Here is a 21,272-nt window from a genome sequence, read left to right on the forward strand (position 1 = left end):
TAGGAAGGAAAATAAAACAAAACATAATTAAAACAAGTATTTCCTTTTTTTTTGTTTTTGTTTTTTTTTTTGTGAAGAAAGACTCATTAACAAGAACTTCGAAGCTCTAAATAGAGACTTGCACATACCAATTTTAGCTTGAGTGTTTAGAGCCGAGATGCCAAGCAGAACAAAGGCGACCCAGACCGAGCCACAGTTGGGCTTTGAGGTGGGGATGTTGAGTAAGCGCGGCATAATTGTCCACTGTCTGTTTATGTTGATGTGATGTCTTCTGCACTATGGTGACAACAAGCTAAACATCCTCAGAGGGAAGGGCGAGATGGCGGCGATCTGTAGGAGAGGAAAACAGCAGAGACATCAGTGTTAATGCAATCCTGAGATAAAGAAAATGTTACCCAAAGAATGCATAATTATGAAAAGATGGTGAGAAAGTTATTTTTTTTAGATTTTTTTTTTTTTTTAATCTGAAAAAAGTGCTGTGTTGTTTTTAATTACAGCCAAGACATGTGGGCTCTATTTGCAAACTGGTTGTTTTTCCTCAGGGTGTCTGAGTAAAAGGAGCAGAATACAAATGCATGCCACACTGATCAGATCTTAATTTGCAAAAATATTTTAATATCGTGTGTTCGTTCCCTTTCACTGCATAGATTTGCATTTCTTTGCATTGGCGTATTGCGATAACGGTCAAAAACATAAACTCTAGTTTTCTGTTTGCAAACAGGATAAACATGAAAAGTATTTAAAAAAAAGAAAGACAAATAAATACTTTTGCCAGCCACTGTTGAAGTCATCATAATTTAAAACGTAAAGTGGTGGAAGAGGCAGAGTTAATGGCTTTAAAAAGCAAAAGCAGTACTCAGGTAACCTGATTAAAATGAATATATACACAAAAAGCATCACTTCTGTTCTTAAGAAATGTTCTTGCACATACAGGTTACACAGGTTTGTTTCCTCTTAGGTTTAATTTAAGGAGTAGGCTGCAGTCTATTCAACCGCTTTCCATTCCTTACGAAGCTCCGTCTGGATGCACGCCAAACCCCCACGCTGGTCTGCCAGGAAAAGGCTTAAATCAGACATGGAAAAAAAAAACAAAAAAAAAAAGAAAAGAAAAAAAAACACACTGACAGTTGACGGAGAAAATGATGAAACACACAAGCCTAAGAACACCATTTAAAATGCTTAAATGTTTCAAAAATTCAATGGAATGAGTTATTAAAAACAAAATTTGTTGTTTAAAGTGAGTGCTGCAATGCATGAATACAAGACTAATGGACTTCCTTTCTTTGTTCTTGTAGTCTTTTGACCGATGGGAAGCTATTGGCTTACCAACTGTACATGTTGAGATATTTGCACTTTGATGTTTACTGAGAAATCACCTGCAAAGCCAACCTCATCCAGTAAGTTTCCTGTCCGGTCAACATGTGAGAAGCTTCAGGGACGTCCTGACGGCCATGAACGCCTCTAGAGGAAAATTTGAGCTCATGTCTGTCGTAAGAGCGGCGCTCGTGATCACCTCTTCTGCTTCATGAATGTTTCATTCCTAGCACAAACACTGATAAAGGTCTTTGTTCTGAAAGTTTTCTGCAATTCTTTGGGGTCCGAGAATGATTTGGATTCGGTTGTTTTTTTTGTTTGTTTTACAAAGATGAACAACAGATTCTTTGATAGATGTAGCCATTTTGAATCCAACTGAATTCATTGAATTTATCCGTATTATGCCTCCCTAACCTTTATCTGATTTTTAATCAAAGTCAAATAGGAATTCACTAGGATAAAACTACATAGTATTTGCCAGATTACTGTTCTGTGACAGAAGGGTGATATTTATTTTTATATTATTTCTTCGTCTTTAGATCACTGTAATGTACTTTTTACCTGTGATGCAGATTCCACATGGTAAAAACTTATTCAGCAAGACTCCTGACTGGACCCAACAGACAAACACACGTCTCCTATGTCACTATTTCGGTTGAGGATTATTTTTAGGTTTCATCTTAAAGCCATCTTGTTATCATATCTGACTTTGCTAAAGATTTAATTATCTTTTGTTCCCCAACCTCAAACAGTATTTCAATCCAGGACTGCCCTGTGTTTGGCTCAATTCTTCAAGAAACTAAAATAAGCATCATCACAGAATAATGCTGCCACCACCATGCTTTAAATGTCATTTTACCAGAGACTACCTAACTGTGGGATTCACTTCTTTTCCCATTGTTTTAAAGAGAGATGCTCTTTAAAACTAAGCTGAGAACTTTGTAAATCAAATTTTAATTAAAATAATGACCATTTAAATAAGATTTTAATTTTTTTTAAATATTTTTTAAATTATATTCAACTTCCATAAATTTATATTAGCTTATTTTTAAAATTATTTTTTATTGAATTGTTCATATTTTGAAGTGCTTTTCATATGTAAATAATGACCTAACCTAGATTAAAACGAAGAGCAGATCAGTCCCTCTCATCTTTAAAATGCTTTCAGTTGTTTTTTAAAAATCTAAATTGTTTCAAATAAATGTTATATTATTTTACCAAAAACTCTTCTGCATAGTTTGCCTCCATGCTCTTGAGAATGAGCAAACGTTTGTGCCAAACTGATAAGACCTTCATTTACAAAATAATTTTAATACCGTCTGTCCGTTTCCTTTTACTGCCTAGATTTGCATTTCTTTGCATTGGCGCATTGTGATAACGGCCAAAAAAAATAAACTTTAATTTTCTGTTTGCACGTGAAAAGTGTAAAAAAAAAAAAAAAAAAAAGGTAAATAAATACTTTTGCCAGGCACTGTCATCATTTAGAACAGCTGTCCTTAGTGACATAAATTGATTACATTTTTCACTAACAAAACATTTGCAATCACAAACAACTTTTGACAACAGAAGAATCATGAAAACTCGTTAGAGGTTGGAGGCAATGCAATAGTGTTATAATGCATAATTCCCAACAACACAACCAATGATCCCAGCTGTACAGCATCTCCCCTTTAGTTTGTGCAGAAATGCGTTTTTATTTTGGTTCACTGAGCGTCCTGGTCGACCTCCACAATGTAGTCAAAACAGAAAACCGACTGAAAAGCTTCCATCTGAAGGCCTTGGTGCACATCTGTGATCACACTGAGGAAGCAGCATCAGTCATGGCCTAGATGGAACGCGTGCTCTGGGATTTCACTCTGGTAAACTGAGAGCTTGCAATATGAGAAAGCACTGAAATTGTGCTGGTAACACAATCTGCAGAGAGGCATGCCGTAAACTGGGAGCTTGAAATAAAATTGAAAACAGGCATGTAAAGCCATCATTCTCATCACAGCGGGTCCCAGATGATTTCCCAGGGAGCCCCACCTTCTGGCACTAACAGAAAAGCTGCCCATTAACCTTTAACCCCATCTTCCTTAGGCCAGAACCTACAGAGATGAATGCGCAGAAGACAAAGGAAAGATTTGCTAATTAATTCACGAGTAATACACTCACCAGATACTTTTAGGTACATCTGCGAAATAGTTTGTAACCACAAACAGCCAATTAGTCAATCACATGACAATAATTTATGGTTGCTGGCGCCAAATGGGCGCCAGCAACCATTCATCTGGGTATTTTTGAAACTGCTGAACTGTTGGGATTTTCTCAAACTGCCAAACTGGTTTGAAAGACGGTTAGCTCAAATATCCACTTGTTCCAACCAATCTGTGCAGATCATCATCTCTGAACACACAACAGCAACATGCTCACAAAAACTACGCAAGAGATGGTTGGAAAAATGTTGCCTGAGCCATGAGTATGGGGATCTGCAGCAACATTCAGATGGTTAGGTCAGAATTAGGTGGAATCACAATGAAAACAAAAATCCTGCCTTGTATCCACGGCTCAGGCTGCCAGTTGTGAGGTCATGGTCTCGGAGATAATTTATTTTCTTGCACAGTTTTTGGCCCCTTAAGGCAGGCTGAGTGTAACTACAGCATTTCAGCCACTTGAGCATTGTTGCTGGCAATGTACTTCTTTTTATGACCACAGTGTACCCATGTTGGGATTAATGCTTCCAGAATGATAATCCAAAACTCAAACCATCTAAGATTTGTGTCTTAAACTTAACAGTAAGTGTGCTGTGCTGCAGAGGCCCCACAGTCACCAGATCGTAATCCAATAAAGCACCTCGAGGATTTAGTGAAACATGAGAATCTTATCACTGATCTGTGACCAGCAAATCTGCTGCAGTCGAACGATGTCATCAGATCTCTGCAGGATGATTCCAACACCTTCATGAATCTGAGGCCGTTATGAAGGCAAAACCAGGGCCAACATAGTGCTAGCAAAGTACCCTTCAAATTTAAACCGTCTTCGTCTTTTAAGCTTCTGCACAATAATTTCAGAAAACAAAAGTTCATTCAAACTGAACTACTGGATGCCTTCTGTGACAGAAATGTGGAGCCCACGTGAATCATCTGAAGTCAGGCCATGTTCTTTTCTTTGGTTTAAATGCTGCTTGCTACTTTGTCTCAGCACAAAGAGTCCTCTAAAGTCCTGAAAGTAGAGCGTTTCCCAGTATTGAAAGATACATTTCACAGCATGGATGGAGGGACAGGAATTCAGTTTTCGACAACAACAGCCCTGTTCCCACACCTCACTGCAAAGCGAAAGCTACATTGTCTCAGCTTGCCCAGTGCAGCAGCTGATAAAACGATAAAAATGATAATAATAATAAATTATAAATGTTTAGCGTTTGCAGGAGCAAAATGTTAAGAGATTACATTTATTCAGGGGAGAACAAGTATTTCAAAAGCAGAATTTCTCTCAACTGTAAGTTGTTAGAGTAAACAATCAACAAATATTTAACAAGTTAATAACATTAAGATAAAAAAAAAACTGCAGCCCAGTTTGAAATACAATTTCTTTCAGAAAGGAGTATGATATAAAATTGAAACATGTAAACGCTGAGAGGCACAAAAACATCTAGAAGCAGAAGCTGCTTAAGAGGACCAAAAAAAAAAAAAAAGGTACATGCCAACTCTATCAGTTAGAAACTCTTTGGAACAAACAGATTGTGATCGGCAGCACAACACAACCTTCTGTGGAAACGGCCCATGGACATTTGTTTGTAGGGTTCTTTGTTTCCTTTTTATTGGCAGTTTGGTTTTCTCCTCAGACAAGCTGTGGCAGGCCTCACCATTTCTGCACAACGTAAAAGACGACCAAGCCCGCTACAGTAATAACAGTACAACCTGAACACTCCTCCCACAGACGGAGCCTGTTTTACTGAAATTAGTGAATCAAGTCTGGACAAATGCATCGTTAATACTGTCTTCTTCAATACATGAGGTATTTAAATGGTTCATTGCAGGGTGACAGAATGGAACCCCCTGAAATTATGATTGCAGCAGTGATAAACTTAGTCTTATTCTTGTTTAAAGGACAAAGTCAGTAGGATTCATTTCTCAATGCAAAAATAATAGTTGCTGTGGGTAGCAAAGGTAGAGCCTGGAGATCTGAGTGTAAAAGCTGGCAGGCTAAATCCTTCATCTACTACATCTTTAAATAAATAAAAATAAAAGCTAAATGATTTTCCGGCAGCTAAATGTGTGTCACGTCTTTAAGTACAGCTACTTTCCAGGGATTCATTCACTATAGATCAATTTAAAAAACAACCTAACCAGGTGTTTATAATCTAAAAGCTGAGCCAGGAGACACTGAAGAGTCTCGTTGCAGCAGTTATTTATGCAACTCAAGAGAACAGCTAACCAGATTATCTTAATGCGATTTCTTCATTTCAACATACTTGGCAACAGAAAATCTTTTTATTTTAATTCAGCTTTATGCTTCTGAGTTATTCCACACTTTGTTTAATATCTAGAGATTTCTGGAAGTTTCGCCCCACCCTAAAAAAAACAACATTTCTTTCTGCAGAAATTCAGAAGCAAGGCTCAACATAAACAGAGCTGTTTGCAAAGCTGGGCCAAAACCCAAAAAAAAAACACCCCACAGGCCGCGCACAAAGTCACACTTGTGTTTCAGTTTGTCTGCATCCCAAAAATGGTTTCATTTTCAACTTTGGTACCAACCTGAAAAACTTCAAATCCCACAATACATATTCTACATATAGCCTCTACCTCCAGAGGAATGAAAAAAAAAAAGGGAGAAGCGGTAAAGAGGGGGAAAAAAAAAAAAAAAAGCAGATTCTGGGAAGTCTCATTTAGAAACTGATAGCTCCACACAAATCAATAACTCTCCATTGGTTAACGGTCCCTGTTCCCGCAGCAATAATATATGTGACCGCAAAATACTGAAACCACAGAGATAATATTATTTAAAAACCAAACAAAATATCAGTGTCTGGATTAATCCTATTTAGAAAGATCAGAATACTTTAAAAACAGAAAAAAAAGAAAGAAAGCAGCACTGTTACCCCTGATGTTACCCATCTGTAAAATACAGAGCAGGTGTAGTTCTCCATAAGAAAAGCTTCCTTTAAATGTAAAGTGGAGGACGGATCAAGAAAGTGATCCATTTTATGAAATAACTTCAGCAAAAGTTGGTAACCTTGAACTAAATCACTGGCTGAATCTGTAAAGAGGGGCAAACACTCTTCAGAACACAAATATGAAGATACAGTTTCGGGTTTATGCAAAGGCAAATATTTGCAATGAGTGCAAATACTTTGGAACCACACAGTGAGCTCAGCTGTTCACCTATCAACTAAATCCCATTATGATTTTAATGCCACTTGAAATTCTATGTACATTTTAAGTAAAATTTTGAGTAACACTGTTTGGCAAGCTGTAACCACCGCATTAGTGCTTCATTTAAGGCTCAGCAAGACTTAATAAGCTCCCGATTAATATCTAGCTAACTTATTAATCACTCTGTTGCACAAGTATAAATCCAAGAGAATTAACAAGGACAAAAGTTAATATTGCAAAAGAGTAAAATGACAAAACTGACTGTAGTTCAGCCACTGTTTACTCTGACTGACACGATGGGTGGCCCTCCTTTAGTTTCCACTCCACAGCTGCTTGTCTTTTATGGATGGAAATATTTAACTGTCACATTTTTCTGTCACGTGAGTATCGGAAAGGGTTGCAGCTGACATCCAGTTTCAAAACTGCAGTTATTTCATAGAATGATTTTAACAAGTTCAAATTTGAAGACCTTAGTATACCTTGATACTGGTAATGACAAGCATGCCTTTTTTTTTTTACTAAAAATAAAAGTGTCAAATGTATTTGAAACAAGCATAGTGATTAATGAAAATTACAATATGCAATCGCTCATATTTAATTTAATGTTTGGATGTTGCAGCAGCTAAAACATTGATATTAGTAATTAGTCGTCTGTTTATATACTCAGAAACCTATTTGACAGGTTTCATTTACCATCAGAATCTAGGGCTGGACGATACGGCTTAATACTTATGATATAGGCATTTCATATGAGTAATATTTGTTTTTGCTTCAACTACCTGAAATACTGCAAAACTCATGCCATGACTTTTCCCATCCATATCATTGTTTTCTATTTTTAAGCATCTACGAGACATGATGTGGAAATTACTCAACAGGTTGTTGTTAGGCAACCAAAGAGTAAGTGAGTTAGTAGAAGGTACTCACCTTCCTTATATTAACTCTATGTTTGAGCAGCTAAAGCCTTTCGTCTGCCTACATTTCCTAGAATGCTGTTTGGTTCTGGATTGAAGTTCAGTGAATATTCTATCAGATACAGAATATATATGAACATATTTTGACTTTTTTTTTTTGTCCAGCCCTATCAAAACCACTCATTTCATCAACATTCACAATCTCTTATTTTCTTCAACCAAACACAGACAGGCTTCAAATCAGTTCTCCGCCTTCACTCGGGAACTCTGTCATTACACCGTCATACAAGAACCACTACAACCAAATAAGCGCACAGTGACTCTAGTGTACTATAAGAGAGGGAGTATAACACAGACTGAAAGTCACTGCTGCTTAAGCTTGACCCTGTATAGAAGCGAGAAGAAGACGGGAGGCTGTTTTTCACTGAGAGAATCAGTGAAAAACAGGGAGAGCGTCCATGTGAAATGCCGGCGCCCTGACCTCAGTGGAAAAAGGACATTCAGTCTTCTGTGTGTAGCTTTTGGAGCTCAACCAAACAGCGTTTCCTTCCTTCCTACGCTCAAATTCCCTGTACTCATTTATGAATGCAAATCTTCGGAAGCAACAGGAAACGCAAAAAAGAAAAAAAAAACTCACAAAAGTAATAGACAATTTATTTTTAATCTAGGCAGCACAAACTTGGTATGGTACGGTGACTGGTTGAAACAAAACAGAAAAACAACAAAAAAGAAGAAAGAAGGAATGAGGCAGATTGGACTAGGTTGAATATTACTGTACAGTAAGTAGGGAGTGTATTTTTATGTAGTGACTAATACTGTGACTTTATTTGCAGGGGCAGGTACTAAGAAAAGACAACCTGATACCTCTTGTACAAACATGTTCTGTCTCAAAACATGTTTTTTTTTAAATTATCACTAAAATAAATATGTGATCTGTAAATGATGTTGTAATAGAAAGTGATACAACACCCCAGAGGGTACTTAACTGTTCACTGTATAAGAAGCATTTTAAGATGGTTGCAGCTGGTAAAGTGTATATTTAAATGACCAGAAACATTTCTTAATTAAATTGGGTTTATCTAAAAATGAAACAAAAAGAAAACTACAAATAATGACAAGCTTAGGAGCAGAATAATTGATCATTTATTTTAGGTTAAAAAAAAAAGTTAGAGTCCTATGGATTCTATTTTATTTTTTATCTTCATTTATATAAAGTCTTCTCTCAATATTTTACAATTTAAATTCCATTTTATGAGGCAACTGTATTTGTTTTGGACAAATTATACTAAGCCTAAATAGCTGTTTACATTCAGTCCAGACATATTTCCAGACACTAACTCTTTTAATGACGTAACATGTATTTAGGCACTATATGCTAAGCCAATTAACAATTTAAAATATGGGAAATGTTAATTTTAGACAGTCCAACAGTTTTCTTCATTTTTCAGAAAAGAGATAAAACCCAAACAGAATATTGTATCCAATTTCAGTCCACAATTTGTTTGTAAAACTGTTGGCATGTCAATGCAGATTTTGACTGATTCTGATTTAAAAGGACATGAGAACAGTATATTTTGCAGTCTTCGAACCCTGCGTGGTTAAGATGAAATCTTAAGATCTGAGTCAATGTCACGCCACGTGTGTGAGATAACTGGGTTTACTTATGTTTTAAGTCAAAATTATAACACTATTTTGATTTCAATGCATCTTTAATGCATGCAAATTCATTTTCAATTCGTTACCTCTCCATCGTTCCTCTGCTTTTGTTTTTAAACACCTCATTGATTCTGAGAATTGAAAATAGTCTTCATTTTGTAACAGGGTCCACTTTGAAACGGGTTGCAACACCGTTTGGTAGTATTTACGCAAGATCTGTTTACTGATGGGAATTTTGAGTTTCTGACCCGACAGCTCCTGATAAGGGAAAATATTATGTTTAATAAACAGCTCAATGTAATGTGTGGACAATTTTTCAGATGATTATGTAAATGGCAAGTGTATCAGAGACGGACAAGAAGCTGAGTGCAAAAAGCTGGTGGAAAATCTTGAGTTTGAAGAAAACAAAGAAGATTATAGATTTAAAAGGAAACAGTCTTATTTTAAACCATATTTCTATCATGAGAGAAGAAGTGGAGGAGTACAAATATCTCAGTCAGTGTTCACACGAACAGACGTAACTGGAGACTCAAAAGGCAAGTTGTCAAGAAGAAGAGACAGAGCAGACTGTATTTCTTGAGGAAGCTTAGATCCCTCAGTGTTTGCAGATTCTACATATATTCTGTAAGTGTTTTGAGGAAAATGTAATATATTTTGCCATCATCATTTGGGTTAACAGCATCAGAGTCAGGGATTTAAAGAGACTCAACAACCTGATACCAAAGGCTGGTTCTGTTCTAGAGACGACTATGAGACATCCGGAGATCTTAGCGCAAACAAGGATTCTTCATGAAATCAATACAATTATTGTCAACTCTGAGCATCCTCTTCAAGAGATTGTTATAAAACAGTGTCTTCAGTAAAAGGCTTCTCCTCTACCGCTGTAATACAGACTGCTACAGGAGATCCTTCCTGTCCACAGCCAATTGCATCAACAACAACATAAAGAAACTTGGATAATATAAAGTTACATTTAATTTCCCACTGGGATCAAAAACGTATATATTTCTTTAATTATTCAACCACGCAACATTTTCATTATAACTGTGAAGAAAATGTTATATTAAAGCTGTTCTGTCCCATTCCAGTCCGTCAGTCGCCTTACAGTCGTCCCACCGAGGAGTCCCAGCAACAGATAAAAATAATTAAAAGACTTTAAAATATTACACATCTTACTCTGTGCCCCGTTAATGTCATTATGTGAACTATTTCAATTATTAAAATTATACCATTTATAAATAAATGGGGTTTTCTTACGGCAGATAAGTGTGAAGTACATCATCCCAGGACGCTTTTACTAGCATTAGCAGCAGGAGAGCGTGACATAACCAGCGAACAAGAAAACAACAAACACCGAGTCTACATATTGAATGTAAATTACCTACTATTATAAATGTCAATTTTAACACTCACAGACTGAGTAAAGAACCGATTTTAACTGAATTTAAAGTGACTTCAAAGGTAATCCTTCACGCAAACGAAGGCCAATGATATGTTTGGAAAACACTGCCGCTGCTAGCCAGAGCATCGGGGCCACGCCACTGACCACAAAGTCCGTACGGTTTAGCTAACCTGTTACGTTAAATTTGGTAGAAAATAAAAATTAATAACATCATAATTACCTTTGAGTTGGAAGGAAATCAGTGACAAAGCCCTTTGGAGGATATATTTAGTACTTCGAGCTTCTTATAGACGCTGTGTTTCTTCCCTCGCGATTCGCCTATTCGGTTTGACTATTCCCAATGCCTGTCCAGACAGTGGGCTGCTGGTATTTCTGGAAAACAGCGGAGCAAAGGAATGATTGACGTCCTCACCGGCCAATCAGCTTTGAGGAAGACGTTTTTCTGCCCTCCCCCTCTACACCGCCCACTCATAGGGAGAAGAGGCAGCACTACGTCACGATAAAAGATCGGGGGCTTTCATAGGGTGGGCTAGAAGGGATTTTAACCATAGACATTAAATAAGATCTCTATAGTATGTCTATGATTTTAACCTTATCGGTCATCAATCAACTTTATTTGTATATCAGATTTCAGGAACAAGGCAGTTCAAAGATCTTCACAGGATGAAAAACAATACAAAGTCAAAAGTCACTTTACCGTCCACAATTGTCAACAAAGATTACATTTTGATGAGTGCAATTATCAAAATCATCAATACGCATCAAATATGTCAGTCAATGTTTCATTTATTATGGTTAAAAACCAACTCTGAACAAGTGGGTTTTTAGTGCTTTCAAGAAAATCAGGGTTTCAGCTGTTTTGCCGTTTTCTGGAAGTTTGTTCTAGATTTTTGGTGCGTGGAAGCTGCATGCTGCTTCTCCATGTTTGGTTCTGGTTCTGTGGATGCAGAGAAGACCAGAACCAGAAGACCTAAATGGTATTTTGGTTCTTCTCAGCAATTGTGAAATTCCTTTGGGAGAACTAAAACAATAGGTGGGCAACAAAATTTTTGTCTAAGTGCCTCACCCCACAGATGAAATGAGAGACTGAAATGCATTAATAGAATACAAAATTTATGTTTGCAGATTTGGAATACAACTACCAGACATAATTCAAATTTATAGCAGAAAGACAAACAGAAAGTCGAGAGACAAGCCAAAGCCTTGACCTTATTGGTCAGAACAGTTCACACAAAGTTAATGTAACTGAACTCGCACGTTTCCATTTGCCTAATGGCTCCTGGAATTGATGTTGAAAGTTTTCTCTCATGAATAATTAGAGTTATTATATTTACAAACTTGTAATCTTCATCTATATTTTAATACAGTATTACTGTACTGTATTGAAAAATACAGTAAAATCCAAGTAAAATATAGTTTTTACTTTTCAACAAAAAAAAACTGCATGACATGAATTCATAAATCACTTTATCTGCAGCCTAATAGTTAAACTTGAACAAGAAAAAAAACTTGTAGCCATTAGTGTAATTATGTTGTGGGCTTTTAAAAAAAGATATTTGGATGGACAAACTATTAAAACTAGCTTTTCTTTTCCAAGAATATATAATAAGCAATTTCTCAGTTATTTATCATATTTGATCCACGTTTTAAAAGCCATTGCATTATCCGGTTTCAGGCAAACACTTCAGCTTTTCTGAATCGTCTGAGCTTCATCTGCGTCGATAGGTGGCAGCACCTGCTGAATGGAGATTTTCATATAGAAGAAGAAGAGGAAGTGGGCGCTGACGGAGCAACAGCGCCACTTTTGAGCTCGTCATTAACCGTTATAAACACACCGTAAAGATGGTAAAGAAACCAGCCTAAACACAACCCTAGAGTTATGTCTTTTCGATAGAGTCTCCAGACATACAAATAAGGTATATTTAATTTTTTATTAGTACTTTATATGACTTACAAATGCATGAAATTCAGGAGTTTTATGGACTTGTCAACAGTAGAGACGGTTGCTAGGAGCTCAGTTTAGCTAACTGATGGCAGAATTGAAGTTTTCTTTACAGACTTTTAAAATGTTGCAAAACCCGAAAAGAATATACATTTTTTAACCTGACAAAAGGAAACATTGTCGATTATCTTCAAGTTAAACTATCTGTCTATTTATCTTTAGTTAATTTAAATGAAGTCTTTTAATTCTGAATTTGTCTTTAAAAGGTTAGCATTTTGGTGTCAGTTCATATGTTAATACCGATCATGGCAGTTTTCCTTCGGCAAATAATCTGAAAGATTAATTTAAATGTTAACTGCAATACCTCAAAAACTTTGCAATTAGCACAAGTGCTTTAACTCCCTTCTCTAACTTTACAAACGCATAACCTAAAACGAATTGAATAACTTAATTTTTCCATGTTGAAAGATACAATGAGATTTAAGCTTCATGCCAACAGAAACATAAATTACTGACACAACAATTTCAAACTCACACACATAAATTTATAGTATATGCAGGTTATCAGTTAAAAAACACTGCAGCAAATATAAAAATAAATAAACTGGAACCTAAATATATTTCCTTACAATCATTTGATACTAGAACAAAAATAGTGGAAATGATTAAAGGTATTTGCTCTTATTTTCATTCGCAGTTCTTTGTCAATGTCAATTCAACCTAAAATTTAAAATCAGCATGCAGGACTTTTTGAATTTAAGATATTTTCTAACATCAAACTAGGAAAGTAGAGCACATCATCTCAGTGGCTCCACTATTCAGAGAATAGACTAATAGAAATACTTTTGTTCATTTATAAATCACTGAACGAATGTTGTGTTACACTTTTATTACATATAGCACTTTCAACGGCCTTGTTGCTGAAAGGTGCTACATAAATAAACTTAATAATATATCACACTAAAATGGTAAACAATAAACAGAGGACACCATCTTTCTTGTCCTATACTGTTCCGTACAGCTCTGTATTCAGTACTTTTTACTATTAACCTATAGTCTATTGAGAGTAATTAATGTTGCATAGTAAATGTCCCACAGTGCACCTAGTTGAACATATATTTTAATAAAAACACAACCAGACCCAATGAGATCATGAAGTCACTTATGCTTTTTGGTTTTATTTCTAAATTATTTTTTTTACAAATGTTGCATCTTTTTCCTGATTTTATATGTTTATTTTTTTTTTTCTGACTTTTTAGAAAGAGGTGTTTTTGATTTGGTTCAGGAAAATGTTTCCTGCATATTCTTACAATGACTGTTAAATGAATCATAAATTGGTTTGAATCGAGGTAGAAAGTGTTTGCTACTCTTTAAAGTCACGGCTGTTCACACACATGCTCTTTTCCAGACTACAATAAAAAAAAATCTCATGTCTTTTTAAACCTTTATTTATTTTGTTTTCTAGGTCAAAAATGGTTCAAAACAGTGCTCAGATTCGACGGCAGGGTCCTCATGACTTCCTGGCATACTATGAGTTTTTATGTGCAAAGCAGGACTCAGTTCCTCTCAATGCTGTAAAGATAAACTTAGACAAAGGAATGCTGGACTTTAACGGAGACAAGCTGAAATTAGTGGACTGGCCGCCTATCCTCGAGTCTATATCCATCAACAAGCACCTGCGTCACATTGCAATAAGCAGCACATTTCAGGGAGGTCTAGCTTTTGCAGATTCAGGTAAGAAATGTCAATGACTTTAAAGCAATGAATATTGTATCTTAAATGTTTCACTCATTTAGTTCAATCGCTAATTATTTCAGATATAAGTTACGGTAAGTATGGCAGCAGGAGGAAGATCCCGCCCATTTGCTCCAAGGACATGACATTTAAACTGTGTAAGGCTCTGAGAGAGTGTCTCACTGTCTCTCCCTGCCTCAAGACTCTGCATCTTCACGGACTTCCTTTGAGAGAGAGGGACCTTAACACTTTAACAAAGGTAAGCACAGCTTGCAACAGTAATTTAATCGTCCTTTAATTCACTTATTGATATTGGTACTGGAAATTTGTTTGCATCAACAACAGGAAGACAGTTTTCCTCCTTTGGCTCTGACCAGTGGTCGGCAACTTTTGCTTCAGTTAATTAAAAGGGTCAAAACTACAAATTATTACAGTTTTTTTTAAGTTCACTAATGCACCAACCAGAAACATGTGCTTTAGTTCACTTTATGGAGTTTAGTAAAAGTTCCAACATTTACATCATATGATTTAGAAATGAAGATAAACTTCCAAATTACTACCTTTGTCAGAGATCCTGCAGCAGATTTCTGCAAAAAGAAAAATCTTTATCTGCTTAAAAAAAACATTTAGAAAAAAAGTTAAACACCTGTTTCATGTAAGAGTAGAAATATTAAGTTTTTCTTGTCTGTGGTTCCAGGGTTTGGCACAAAGCTCTTCTGTGGAAAACGTTTCTCTGGCTAACTGTCCCATCTCTGATAACGGCTTAGAAAGTATGTCCTGTATATTCTTACCTGTAGCACAAAGACATGTTTTTCTTTCAATTTATTCTATATATGAATATGTTGTATCTCGTTTCAGTCATTTGCCAAAGTGTGAAATATTCTACAAGCATTAGATTGGTGGATTTCACTGGGTGCAATCTAACCTGGATAGGAGCGGAGCACATGGCCAATATCATCAAGGTGTAAAATCTGACTTTCTAGCTGCTTTAATTGTAGTAAATTAGCATTTTAGCTAAGTTAAATGTAGCCACATATTATTGTAGATCCAGAACCCATGTGAGAAATATCTGTACTGAAAAAAGGACGTTGTATTTGTTTTAGCACCAGGCGATGCAGAGACACAGCGCTGCGTGGGCAGAGTCCCTGAGGTATCGACTGCCTCAGTTCGATGTAATGAGCGGCCTCCGTCGCATCACTTTAAACGGAAACTCTTTGATCGGGGATCGTGGTGCTGCTGCTCTAGCACATGAGCTGACTGAGGACCTGTGGGTTAAAGGTTAGTTGGGATATGTTGGTTACAGAAGAAGAAAAACGCACTACTTGAAGTTTGTTTTTAGTTCCTGTTTATTGGATTTTGCTGAAAGGTTTTTGGTTTTTGTCCCTTGAACAGCGGTGGATCTACAGAAGTGTGGTCTGTCCAATGAAGGAGCTCGTCGTTTGTTAGAAGCTCTGAAAACGAATTCCTCTCTGTGTGTGTTGGATATCCGCAATAACCCTTTAGTTGGTAAGACTGTCCATAATTACAAGTCCTGCAAAAATCTTCATATCCATCGTTCACTTAAATGTACAACCTTCATTGTAATTTATTTAGATTTTATTTAAAATAATGTATAAAGAAATATGTCGTGGAATGAAGATGCCTTTGTATTTAGCCGACAGGGTTTGAGTAGAAATCAACGTCCTAAACTTTTAAAGACTTCACGACGCATTGTTTTGCCCTTCACATGTAGATGCAGAAATGTTCTGATTTAAAAACAACTGAGCATGCTCCCAACTTCTTTTCCTTTACAGACAAAGTTTTAATTAAAACTGTGATCGAGAAAGTACTAATGACCGCTAAGGGACAATCATCCGAGGTAACACTTTGTGGTATTAGCATCACAGTGTTTTAAAGTATGAATTATTATTTTAAGTCGATAATTTATTTTCTCCTGTTGTACTGCAGTACTGCTGGATAAAACCAACTAGCACAGAGTCACAAAAAGCGTCTGGGCCAAAAAGAGGAGTCATACCCGTTACAGTAAGACGAAGATCAACATACAGGAAAGGTATATGTGTACGCACGTTTAGAAAAATCTGGTTGTGTTCACCGAGGAACAATACATGCTTGTGGGAACAGGCAAACACCAGCATGATATCTTGTACTTTAAGTGGTTGAAGTTATCAACTCATAAAGGTCTGTTTTTAGGTTTTTATCGATCTGTCATGTTAAATAAAAGAAATAGTTTTGTTTCTTATATTACCCACACAGACTGTTTCATTATACTTAAAAGCTTCCTGAGCTGAGTTCAGTTTCTTATTGGTCAGTTTTGTTTCCCCTGTTGGCAGGTGTAAAATTACACTTGAAGATGATTTTCTGCTTCATGACCTTTCCTATATGTAATTACCAGCTTCTTGGTTCATTCCTGTGATTAAGTTAATTGGTAAAATTATCCACTGATAAAAAAACATTTGATTCCTGATGACAAATATAGATGACCTCTTTGGTATTTTCACATTTACCATCCACAAAATAGTTTTATGAGGGATTTGTGCTTTTTTGTGCATTTGGTTTCATAAATAAATTAAGGCATTAAACCCTGCTTTTGTTCTTTTGCTCCTGGTTCTCTTAAAGGAACCTCTGGAGGTCAGAGTTCAGCTGTTGCTCAGCCCAAGAAGCTCTCTTCTCGCTCCAGTATGATTCCATGGCGTGCTGCTGCACGAGCTGGACGCCAAAGGTGCGGCGATGTGAGGAAATCTGTTTTTTTTTTTTGGTTGCACGGTTTTTGGTTTTAGATCTAGTGGAAATTTTGAACAGCAGAATAAATCCTACAATAAGTTTTAAAGATTAAATGGATACTTTAATTTGCCTTTGATGCTTTTCTTTCAGAGGTCTTCCTCCTGGCGTTACCGTCTTAAACCAGAGCTTTGAGGTGAGGTTCCCTTTGATTATGCACATTTAAAAAAATTGGTCAAACTCCTTTCAGTAATCCAGTGTTAAGGATTACATGCTTTATGTTTGCTCCTATAGGGTGCGGCGGCGGTCGAAGTCACTGTGGAGTCTGACTCAGAGGGCGAGGACAGTGAAAGTGAAGAAGTGGTGGTGGAAGTGGGGCAGACGTCGTCTTCTCTTGGAGCCACGGACAGAATAACTGGACAACAGTACGATCGCATTCAGGTCAGCAACCATAGCTGTTTAGAGAAGTAAAAGAATCTGGGGCTTTGTTGTTTTATTCCACGTGATTTTGGAACCTATTTGCCTTACTGAGAGTCTCTGCAGGTTGACTGTGTTTGTATGTTTGCCCTGCAGATGGAGCTAAAGGAGTGCCGTCTGAGTTTGGCAGCGGAGCGCAGGGCTCGACTAAGAGCAGAGTCCAGGCTCAAGGAGGTAGTTGGATCTTTAAATCAAGACTTCAGTTTCTTCTGTTTTGACTTTATTTTCAATAATGTTTTGGTTTAAAAATGCTTCACAATCTTTGAAATGCAGAATTTTCTTGCGTTACCAGTTTTCCTCAAAGATGCAGACATCTTTCATTTCTTCCCAGTGCGAGTTGGAGAAGGGCTACCTTCGTGATGCCAACCGTTCGCTGTCTGAAGCTCTAGGAGCTCCTGGCTCTGGATCAGCACTTCGGACTTTCAGCTCTCTTGAAGACGAGTCAGTCCTGGAGAGCATCGAGAACTCATTCAACAAGTTCCACGCCTTCCTGGATCTCCTCAAGGATGCAGGGTGGGTTTTTCTTTGAACCACACCAGATTATGTGGGAGTTCTAAAAAAAATTCAAAAAGTCTTTATGTGTAGGACACCTTTCACGCACAGCAAAACAAACAATGTTAACACACAAACAGAAGAAGGTTAGCATGAAAATACAGATGTGTGCCGTTACCAGAGGTGATGATTGTTTGAAGGAGTTGTGATGGTAAAGAAGCTCTAGAGATAACAGATTCTAAAATCCTGACGGACTGATAAAAAATCACCAGAAAGAGACAATCTGCACTTTATTCAGCTTGTTTAAAAGTCAGTCCATCATGAAGAGCAAAACAAATGTACAATTATTTAAATTAATCATTAAGATAAGCTGAAAGAGTGCTGCAACAACAGATAGGACTGACCTAGAAGGTTTTATTAATCTTCAGCTTACTTTTACAAATATCATTGGTCTCTGATGCTGTCTGGTAGCAGGCTGATCCAGTTTAATGGCCATAATGTGGAACACACTGATTTATGTTTCTTACTATGACGAATTATCAAACTATCATTAATAAAGTAAAATCATGTGCAAATTTGTGGGATTCAGACCATTAATGGCTTTAAAGTCAGTTCTAACACACAGGTGTCCAGTAGAGTGGTCTTTCAGATTTTTATTAGCTTTGTTTTACATGGAACAGAAAGCAAAGTATTAAAGTATTGCAGTATTTGTATTTTTTAACTTCCTGGTTTTAAAACATCTGTTGAAATCTTCAGCATCTGCGGATCTCTTTCCTTATGTTCAGCCTTGGTCAGCTGGCATCAATGGCCGGGATCAACACCTCCGATTTCCAGCCTCTTGGAAAACCTCAGCTGTCCTCTACAGTGGGACCACAGCAGGAAGGTGCCGCCTCAACGACCGCAGGCCAGTTCAGGGACGTTCAAGCACAGTCTCATAGCGCTTCTTTGGTGAGGATCTGGGAACAGCATGTTTTCATCTGCAGTAATAGCTACTGGGTGGTGCTTGTCTTAAAACTGTTGCATGTTATTGTAAAATGAGTCACATTCCTTTTCTATTAGAAACAGGTGGAAAACACTGCAAGAACCTTCGTGCTGTTTAATTACCGTGCTGTAATTATGTTTGCAACATGTTAAAATTGTATATAATGTTCTGTTAACATGCTTTTTAAGTATGCATCCTGGAATGTTTTTATTTATGGACTTAAATTCCCCAAACCATTTAGGTTCACCATTCCTGCCAACTGTGTGTGTTTTCACGCCGTGCGATCCAAAACTGGGCTGATTCTGAGAGTGTACCTCCTACTACAGAAGTGTTGCTGCCCCAGAGTCCAGTTTGAAATTAAAAACCAGAAAAATCAGACAATAAAATGTCAATATTACATCATTTTGCATCAGTTAGAAGCTGATGTGATTTTAACAAATGTGATTTTTTTACGCTACAATACATGGCCAAATTACTTTGATCATATTGACAGATTCATATTCAACTTTATACATTAAAATGTAATGCTAGTTATCAAATGATGCTGTCACTCTTTACTGCCTGTTTGCAAACAGGTATGTAAGGAAGCTCAGCCAACAGCATAGCTGGTTAGTTCTGCAGCAGGGTGAATGTCCGTCTGTGAGAAGACAGAGCAGACAAACAAAAAACACAGAAGATTCCATGTCAAAGAAAAAGCATGGAGTTCATAAACACACAGAGAGAACATAAAGTTATTGGAAGCAGAAACTCAGCAGAGTGCTTCATCCAGGAAATGGAAACACTTTCATAAAGTATAAAAAAAATAAAACAAAGTTAATGGCAGCAAAATCCGCTGATAAACCATAATTGGATTGGATGTGGACTATTAATATTAGGGGCTTTGTATATAAAAAGGGGAATTGTATGATAAGGAATTGATGCTTAGTTTATAACTTGACCTATAAATTATCTATTGACAAATTACACATAAGTTGACTAAATCATTATATATATATCATTATATAAATAGAATCTAATTAGAATGTATGTAATTGAATTTAAACCTGTTTATATTTTTGGATGCGTTTAATCTTATTTCTGTTTATAAATTGGATCTGTTGTGAAGTTCCTTAGGATGAATCTTGTTGTGAACTGTTCCCAGTTAAAACAATTTGCACGGATCTGAATTCTTACATGCTGCGGTTTTGTTACCATGGTGATATTGTCATTAAGTTTAAACTGTCATTGCTTGTTTTATTTCAGGCAGGTAGAGTGACACCTTTTCCTCCTGGTGCAGCAGCCTTCTTTCCCACTTGTCGGCCTCCTTCCTTGCATAAAGACAGATTAGTGGATGTGACCTTTAATCACACTGGATTAGACGCAGCAGCCCCGGCGCTGCCTGGAGAGGAGGAGCCGCATCAATATTTTCGGCCTGATACGCAGCCCGACTCCGGCTCTGAGCACAGCCAGAAGTCCTTTGACCATTTTCCGTTTGGTAAAACCTTCCAGTCTCAACCAAGCAGGCAGGAGATGGAGGCCAGCTCCAACAGAAGCAGCAGTTACCACGGAAACGGCATAAGCAACAACTCCATGTACAGTGGAGAGTCTCAGATCAACAGCACCCACGGAGGCTTCCCTGAGAGTGTCAGCGAGATTATGAGTGACAAGGGAGAGTCTCTGGGGTCAGTGGGGTCAGTGAGCAGTGGGAATAGGAGGCTGATGTTTGGTCAGCCGGGGTCAGAGGGGTCGGAGAGAGGAGCTTACTCTCTGAATCAAATCGGATCTCTTGGAGGTCAGTCAGTTGATAAGTTCTTGTGATGTTACATGGAAATGTAATAATCCTACTTTGTCAGACTTTTCTGTAACTTGTCTGTTTTGTACTGGTTGAAACATTAGTACGGAAACTGGTGGCCTTTTCAATTTTTTTGTAAGACAATATCAGGAGTGTTGCTTTTTTTAAGAGACTGAAGTGAACCAGAGAAGCAGTGGCTCTTGCTTTTTAGCGTACGATTAGAAATATTTAGCAAAGTAAGAGTAGATCCCTGGGCTTCCGAATCAACACCACCTCAGTATAGTGTTCGTATCTGTGCTGTTCCAGTAATCTAATAAAATGCTTGCCTGCTTTATTTTCTCTGTTGGCCTAATTATTTTCTCTTCTTGAAATTAAATAATTTAGTTGTATGTGTTTAAAATATCTGTTTAGTCATTGTGATATGCATCTTATGTTGTACAATTTAATAAAAAAAATTGGTTAAAATATTTGGTTTTGTGTTTTTGAAGTTATTGTAAACCTCAAAAACTTTTCCAT

At 37.0% G+C, this 21,272-nt stretch overlaps 2 protein-coding genes across 2 annotated transcripts in view; one reads left to right on the forward strand and one right to left on the reverse strand.

Moving 5' to 3' along the window:
- lifra (LIF receptor subunit alpha a) overlaps nucleotides 1-10,997 on the reverse strand; it is a 28,149-nt gene extending 17,152 nt beyond the window's left edge. Inside the window, exons 1-2 of the mRNA XM_014995902.2 lie at nucleotides 10,861-10,997; nucleotides 129-330 (exon numbers count right to left, since the gene is read on the reverse strand). Coding sequence (XP_014851388.2) covers nucleotides 129-234 — 106 coding nt within the window. The 5' untranslated portion in view covers nucleotides 235-330; nucleotides 10,861-10,997. The remainder of the gene's footprint in view (nucleotides 1-128; nucleotides 331-10,860) is intronic.
- Nucleotides 10,998-12,400: 1,403 nt separating this feature from the next.
- Nucleotides 12,401-21,223, forward strand: cep78 (centrosomal protein 78). Its single transcript, XM_088008775.1, has 16 exons — nucleotides 12,401-12,556; nucleotides 14,048-14,316; nucleotides 14,400-14,575; nucleotides 15,014-15,086; nucleotides 15,175-15,278; nucleotides 15,420-15,594; nucleotides 15,709-15,822; nucleotides 16,110-16,174; nucleotides 16,264-16,366; nucleotides 16,933-17,035; nucleotides 17,188-17,230; nucleotides 17,329-17,475; nucleotides 17,608-17,685; nucleotides 17,843-18,024; nucleotides 18,789-18,951; nucleotides 20,228-21,223. The coding sequence occupies exons 2-16, from the start codon at nucleotides 14,055-14,057 to the stop codon at nucleotides 20,780-20,782; spliced, it is 2,343 nt and encodes a 780-aa protein (XP_087864901.1). The 5' UTR covers nucleotides 12,401-12,556; nucleotides 14,048-14,054; the 3' UTR covers nucleotides 20,783-21,223.
- The last annotated feature ends 49 nt before the right edge of the window (nucleotides 21,224-21,272 follow it).

Source organism: Poecilia mexicana, unplaced genomic scaffold (genome assembly GCF_051168715.1).
Source record: "Poecilia mexicana isolate PSO_F unplaced genomic scaffold, ASM5116871v1 scaffold_9, whole genome shotgun sequence".
NCBI lineage: Eukaryota > Metazoa > Chordata > Actinopteri > Cyprinodontiformes > Poeciliidae > Poecilia > Poecilia mexicana.